The 7706-nt window shown below is 43.1% G+C and overlaps 1 protein-coding gene across 1 annotated transcript; it reads left to right on the top strand.

Moving 5' to 3' along the window:
• The first annotated feature begins 1203 nt into the window (after positions 1-1203).
• Positions 1204-2923, top strand: LOC140913581 (interferon-induced very large GTPase 1-like). Its single transcript, XM_073350310.1, is given in 2 exon segments — positions 1204-1298; positions 1300-2923. Coding segments are annotated over 2 exon segments (1719 nt in total).
• The last annotated feature ends 4783 nt before the right edge of the window (positions 2924-7706 follow it).

Raw genomic sequence — 7706 nt, 5'->3', positions numbered from 1 at the left:
AGAAGAGCTGGATATTCCTGAAGATTTTTCTTTTCTCCGTGACACAGACACCAGTGATTCCCTGCACCCCCTTGATGTTCTCTGTGCCATTCTGCTTTCCTCAGACAGTTTCCTACAGCAGGAGATCCTGTCCAAAATGTCCATGTGCCAGTTTGCCCTCCCTCTGCTGCTACCTGCCCTCGACACCCCCAAGTGCACCCTACTGCTGTGGGCCATGAGGGACATGGTGAGGAAGTGGAGGCCGCACTCCCTGGCAGAGAGCAGAGGGTTCAGAGAGGAGAGCCTGGTGCTCACGTCAATGCCAACCATTTCCTTTGTGCGGATGGGGAGCTGCAGCTTCTCCAAGTCCCACCTCCTCAATGAGGTTCTCAGCCCCTCCCAGCAGCACCACAATTTCTTTGTCCACTGGGACATGGAGTCTGGGAACGTCCCACGGGCAATCGCAGATGGGCTGGTTGAGATTTCCTGGTATTTCCCTGGTGGGATGGGGAATTCAGATCTTTTCCCAGAACCTGTCGCGGTTACAAATCTGCTTGGAGATATTGAGTCGCATTGGGTGCAGTTTAGCTTTTTAACAGAGATCTCCTCAGCAGTGTTCATAGTTACTGAGAGCATCAGTGAGAGAGAATATGCGCTGTTATCATCTCTGCAGGGATCAGCCACTAAATACTGCTTCACTTCAATAATCAGGCTGGGAAAGCCAAGGAAACGCTGGAATTCCTGAAAAAGTTAGCCTCGATGCTGAAACTGAACAAGTCACATGTGCTGTGGAAAGGAGGTACCACAAATAAGGCACAATTTGTAAAAGTTCTGCAGTCTGCAATAGCAGCCATAATGAAATCTTCTCCCAAGAGAGTGAGTATAGAAGCCATGGCTGAGACAGCACGTCAATTAGGCATCCAGGTAGATGAGGATAACAAGGAATGTCAGACCCCAAACACATATGCAAAGGAAATCACTGCACAAATCAAAGATGTGGCAAAGTACAAGAGGGAAAAGCTGAGACTCCAAGGGGAGACATGGAGAAACTTGGCTGAAGTGGAAAAAGAGCTGTGCAGAATGAGAAAGTAAGGAGACACCCCACTTGAGAAATATAAATCTCAGCTGAAAAAGAAATTAATGGATTTACATGCTCAGCAGAATAAACATGACCTTACTGATGGTTTGATTACATTTATTACTGGAATAAGACTACTACCTCCCATGGAGAAACATTACTTCCTGAAATGGATGAAGTTTGGCCTGGATCACATTACTAGGGAGAATCTTTCTAAACTATGGGATCAATATAAAGAGAAATGCAAAAAACTCAAAAGATGACCCCAAAATGTTTGCAGAGTTAGACAAATTAATCTCTGCCAGTTCCTTAGGAGTGCAGCATTTCATGTGTGAGTTGGGGCAGTTTTATGAAGCGGAATGCTCAATGGTTAAAGAAGGTAAAATGGCAGAAAGCCAAAGGCAATTCACCCATCTCCCAGGCATAGCAGCTGATCTCATGCTGGAAGGGTTTCCCATGGAGATCATTGATGGAGACGTTTCCAACATCTCACTGCAGTGGGTAACAGATGTTCCGAGTCAGCTTCATGCCAAGCTGGGGGGAAGGTCCAAAATCCTGGTTCTGACGGTGCTGGGAGTACAGAGCACTGGGAAATCCACCCTCCTCAACACCATGTTCGGCCTGCAGTTTGCAGTGAGCAGTGGCCGATGTACACGAGGAGCCTTCACATTACTCATTAAAGTGGCAGAGAACTTTCAGCAGGAACTGGGCTGTGATTTCATCCTGGTGATAGACACAGAAGGCTTGAAAGCCCCCGAACTGGCCAAGCTGGAGGATAGTTATCAACATGACAATGAGCTGGCCACCCTAGTGATTGGACTGAGTGACATAACGATTTTTAACATGGCCATGGAGAATGCCACTGAAATGAAAGATGTTCTGCAAATTGTGGTCCATGCATTTCTCAGAATGGAGAAAATCGGGAAAAAAACCAACTGCCAGTTTGTGCATCAGAACGTCAGTGATGTGTCTGCACATGAACAAAACATGAGGGACAGGAAACACCTCCTGGAACAGTTGAATGAAATGACCAAAGCTGCAGCCAACATGGAAAAGAAATGCAAAGAGATGAACTTTTCTGATATTATGGATTATGATCTGGAAAAACACAATTGGTACATTCCTGCTCTGTGGCACGGAGTCCCCCCCATGGCTCCAGTGAATTTGGGATACAGTCAAAAGGTTTATGAATTAAAGAAATATTTGTTTGAATTTCTGAAAGATTGTTCACAAGAGAGAACTCCCAATGACATTCCCCTATTTCTTGCATGGGTGAGGAGCCTGTGGAATGCTGTAAAACATGAGAACTTCATTTTCAGCTTTAGAAACAGCCTTGTTGCTGAAGCCTATAACCAGCTGTCTGTGAAGTATGCAGAGTGGGAATGGGGTTTTCGGAAGGAGATACATTTCTGGGTATCTGAAAAGGAAACTTTCATCCAAAATCAGCCACCAGATAAACTAGACACTAATGTTTCAATCAGACTAAAGAGTGAGGCACAGGAAAAACTGAGGCAAGAAGCAGAGAAGATTTTGAATCATTTACAACAGTATTTTGAAAGTGGAACAGCAAATCTGCACCTGATAGAAAAGTACAAAGAAGATTTTAGAAGAAGTGCCAATAGTCTCAGGAATGAACTGGAGAGTTATTCATTCAGCAAGTGGCAAGAAGCGATTCATATTAAAAAAGGCCAACACAAAACAGATGCTATGCTGTCAAAGTACAAGAGAAAAATTGAAGAGAAAGTGGATGGGCTTCTGAACCATTGCAGGAAAAGCAACTGCAAATTAAATAATGATGAACTGGAAGAGGAATTGGAGAACATGTGGACAGAAACATTGTCAGAATTATCACTTATTCCTTTATAGAGACGCAACATATTTGAAGATGTGGAGTTCCAGCTGAGAAGAGACCTAGCGGACAGGGGCAGTGCAGTCTGGAAGATGTTACAAGATGCCAAAAGCTTGTGTGCTTATTAAACAAAAAATTTCAAAATGAAAAAGGAATACTTAGACTTAAAAGTGTTCAGAGGTTACAAACTATAAATATCAGGTGTGAAAGAATTCTTGACACAGGAATGCTGGCATAAAACAGAGGCTTTAGCTAAATCTTTAATAGAAGAGTGCAATAGTTACACTGATGGAAAAGTAAATGGCAAAGCAGATTATGATGAAACTTATTGCAGAGAGTTGTTGCGGATGATTAACGAGTGGCTTCAGCAGGCTGATGTTCAAAACCTTCACACCACCGCCTGCTTTGCAGTTGACCTGAAGCTTCACATTTTGGGGGATGAAGCTCGTGCATTTCAGACGATGCATGAAGAATTCATTAAAGAAAATGATCCTCTGCAGCGTCTGGGGAAACTGAAACCTCAGTATCTCTCCACGTTCAAAGCTCTGTACTTAGAGAAGATGAGTGTCAGGACAGGGCCTGGAATTTCTGTGATCAGTGTCTGAGACCTGCCCTGGTGGACTATGTGAACAAGAGACTTGGGACAGAAATCGTGGATGACATTCTCAGCAGTGAACGGTCTGTTGAGTACAGCAACCGGAGATTTTTCCAATTCTTTGTTCTGAAGCAGCTGTTGGAAGAAAATGACTTTAACACTTATGTGCAATACACAAGGAATTATGTAGATTTTATCAAAACCTGGATACAGAGACACTTGTTAATGCTCTACAAAGAGAAGGCGAGTTTGGGAGATTTGGAGAAAAGGATTTTCTCCCCAATAATTAATAAATTCAGCCATGTTCTGAAATACTCCAAAGGTGAGAGGACTAAGACAGTCTCTGCCTTTTTAGACAATTTGTGTGAAAAGCTGCAGCAGGATCTAGTCATTCCCAGGGATAGCTTAGAAGTGATACTGTTTAAAAACACAGCAAGTGCAGACCAATTTTCAGCTTTTATAGAACAGTTTATTCCTGATCTGGAAAAACAAATTTTATCCACTTTTGAAAATCTGGAAATTCAGTCAAAACTCTCAAAACTTGCAGTGAAGCCCCAGGATGAAATCTTCAAACGAGTGTTTGGCTGTGGGAAGCAGTGTCCGTTCTGTAAAGTCCCCTGTGAAGCAGGAGCTCCTGCGCATAACGAGCATTTTGCTTCAGTGCACCGACCTGAAGGACTAGGGACATATCGGTGGAATAAAACAAGAATACTTGTCTCTGATATATGCTCCTCTTCTGTGGATTCAAATAAAACATTCAGATGTTTGGAGACAAAAGGGGAGTTTCATCCTTATAAAGATTATGGCAAATTTTTTCCAGACTGGCTTATCCAGCCAGATCCCAGCATCACAGCTTCCGATTACTGGAAGTTTGTTTTCAAGGAATTCAATCACCAGTTTGCTGAGGAGTTTGATGCTCTCCCTGCCGATCTCCCTGAGGACTGGGGTGAAATAACCAAAGAACAGGCACTGGAGAGCCTAAAGGAAGCCTTTACATTGAAATCAAAAACAGGCCGAGAAACTCTTTTGTGAATGGAAAGTTACAGAAGTTAATTTCCATTAAATGTAATGTTGATTCTCTTTTAATATCAGACACAGGTTGCAGCTTCCAAACAGATAAAGAAACAATGCTATTTCACGTTTCACATCACATCACATTTCACATCACATATCGATGTATGGCAAAATTAAAGAAGGCGGGAAAGACCCAGATGTGGAAATTCTGCACCTCTGTCTTCAGGAGCAAATCGCCAAAATCCCAATTTGTCCTCACCACTGCATTTTGCTGATACAGTGGTACCATCCAGTGACCTGCAAACCTTTCCCACATGAGTGTTCCCTCCAAGAGCCCCCGAATGCCAGCCATCCACTTCTGCTATTTAGAGGATCAATATCCTGTGCTTTTATGGCTAATCTGACACCAAACAGCCTGGCCCTGATGCTCGCCTTCTCTGGGGTAACACATGGGCGGGAAAAAGTACTTCAGAAACACCAATGAGGGAGGTTTGCAGCATAATGTAATGGGGAAGGGAGGGATGCAGCCGGCAACCCCAAAAGACCCTGAGGTTTCAAAGGGAATCCCCACAAACCCAACAGACACTGAGGCTCCATGGGAAACCCACCCCATCCCTGGGAATGGTCTTTCTCTCTGCTCTGCTCACTGCCCCGCACACATATCTCATCCAGGGTAGTAAGGCTAAGAAGCCATGGTGCATTGGCTATTTGCCCTGTGATTGCCTGCTACCCTTCTGCATGGGGGTGCTGTGGGGAGAAGCCAGGGAAGGTAGTTAGTGGTGCTAAGAAATCTGTGGTCCCAGCTGGAATGTCACATACTGCCTTTTTGGGTAATGCTTGCCTGGGTTTCCTCCCCCCTGCTCCCTCCTGTCTGTAACATCCAAATGGATCCTTCTGGATGAAAGTGTCTATAAAGATGTGAATGAACATTTCAGTAATTCCTGTTGTAGCCAAACATGATTTTAAAATTGCTTTAAGTGAGCTGTGACAGCCAAGGCTGAGCTTCACTGCCCTGACTTTCACTGACATATAAATGCCGATGATTTGACTATTTACTGTCCTACGATTTTTGCCTGATCTCATTTGCTTGTTAGCCAGATACTGTATAAGTCCCAGTTCAGGCCAACCAGGAGCTTCATAAAATGAAATTCTAAAATGCCATGTTTGACTGACGTTGATTTATTTTGTGTATAATTATCAAGAATTTTCAAAGAAATTTAAATGAGAAATGGTTTACAGGAGTGTGAGACGAGGTTTTGAGAGAGGAGCATCCTAAGTACAATTATCTTTTCCTATTGATTTTTTGTGAATAAATGTTGTCCCAGGTAGCTGCCATAGATAAAGTTTAAAACTGATCTGTGTATATTTTTATTCTCCTTTTGAGGATAACATGGATAAAAGAGACATTAAAGTGCGCATTGTTAGACAAATAAATATGTACGTGTGCCCACAAGATATATAGCGCAGCCCTCCACATTTCTGTCTAGCCCACCTCAGTTTCCACCATGGGGAAGAGGCTGCCCCTGTGCATCCGTACTGAGCTTTGCTGGCTATTGATGAGAGAAATTTTCTCCATTTACGCTGGGGGGATGGGCGAGGAAGGGAAGTGGTGGATGCTGCCCTCTCCAAGGGATAAAAAAAAAGGCCTAGAAATGTCACTTTTTGGCCAGGCATGCGATGCCCTTACACTCCGCTTGGTGCCATTTCTCTGTCTGTCTCTCTGTCTGTAATGGGATAACTTTTAAATGCCTCATCTGATCAATTCCAAAATTTCAGGTGGTGCCCTGGGCACCAATGGCCAGAACCCTTTTGATTTGAGGGGAAATCAGTCAACTGAATATGAGGGACAAATGAAGTTCCTGGCATCCTAGTGGAGTTTAAGATGTTGGCCACCTGAATGACTCATCTCCCAGAAAAAAATAATATGGAGGAGGGATGGAAGAGGGAATGGGGATGTATAGATGGGAGAATAGGGGCATGCACAGAGCCCATGGCATGGGGGGGAGAATGCGGGACCCTGGTGTGAAGGGCTCACATAACTCCTGGTGGCAGGTGTGATGCTGACAAAGCCAGGCCAGAGCCATAGGCCCATTCACTTGTGTGTGACTATCAAAGGAGTTAAATGTATTACTATATATTCAGGCCAATTCACTTGTGTGTTAATAGAGATCAAAGGAGATGTTAATTGCATTGTTTTTGCCTAACTAGATCTTGTTGTTTACTATTACATTACATTTGCATTACGCATGCCTGGTAATTAAATAGACCTAGATCAAAGTGTGTGTTAATCTAAGAGTGTATTCAGATGTTAGAACTTCATGAAACGAATGGAATGTTACTTGTATTCTTTTCATGTATCTATTCTTATTATAATGTAAAGGCAGGCAGTTATAATATGTCTAAGCTTGTAATTAAATAGCTCATTGAATGCAAATGAAGAGTGCGAAATTCAAAGCAATTGGCCATTGTGTGAGTAAGAACATGTCTCTGATTGTTGTGTGGAGAAGAAGCTATAAGTACTGATTCAAAGGAAGATCCTTTATCTCTGGACTGTTTGGATTCTAACAGGGTGGAATAACTAAACAAGAAGACGGAGATCCCCAGAGCTATTCTGGGTGGCCCTGAACTGGCAGATTACTACATCCCTGTTATCCTTTGGGGTTCACAAACTTTGACTCACCTGTTAATGTAATTTACCTGCTTTAACCTCTCAATAACACATTTATTTTTCTCAGCTAATAAACCTATAGTTAGTTCACTATAGCATTGGCTACCAGTGTTGTCCTTGGTGTAAGATCCAGAGTACCAATTGATGAGGGGGAAGTGACTGGTTTCTTCGAACTGGGAGGAACCTGATGTGGTGTGATTTTTGGTTTATGTGACCATTATCACGAAGTGCAGTTTGTTTGCGTGGTGAGATGGGCTGGAGAGCTTAAGGAGACTGTCTGTAACTCCATGGTAAGACTAGTCCAGTGATCCAGGAATTTATATTTGTTGCTGGTTTGGTGAAATATAATTATAAATAGGGAGACCAGATGTCCAGTTTTTAAAGGGACAATCCCTTATTTAAGCTGTCCTGACTTTTTCTTAAAAACGGGCAAACTATCCCATATTTTCAGTCTCCCCGCATGCATCAGTACTAATGAGTCCTGCTGCTGGCCGGATCCTTGCTTGCGAGCCATCCTCCCACC

The sequence above is a fragment of the Lepidochelys kempii genome, chromosome 6 (assembly GCF_965140265.1).
Source record: "Lepidochelys kempii isolate rLepKem1 chromosome 6, rLepKem1.hap2, whole genome shotgun sequence".
Taxonomy (NCBI): domain Eukaryota; kingdom Metazoa; phylum Chordata; order Testudines; family Cheloniidae; genus Lepidochelys; species Lepidochelys kempii.
This window is presented reverse-complemented; position numbering and strand designations above follow the sequence as displayed.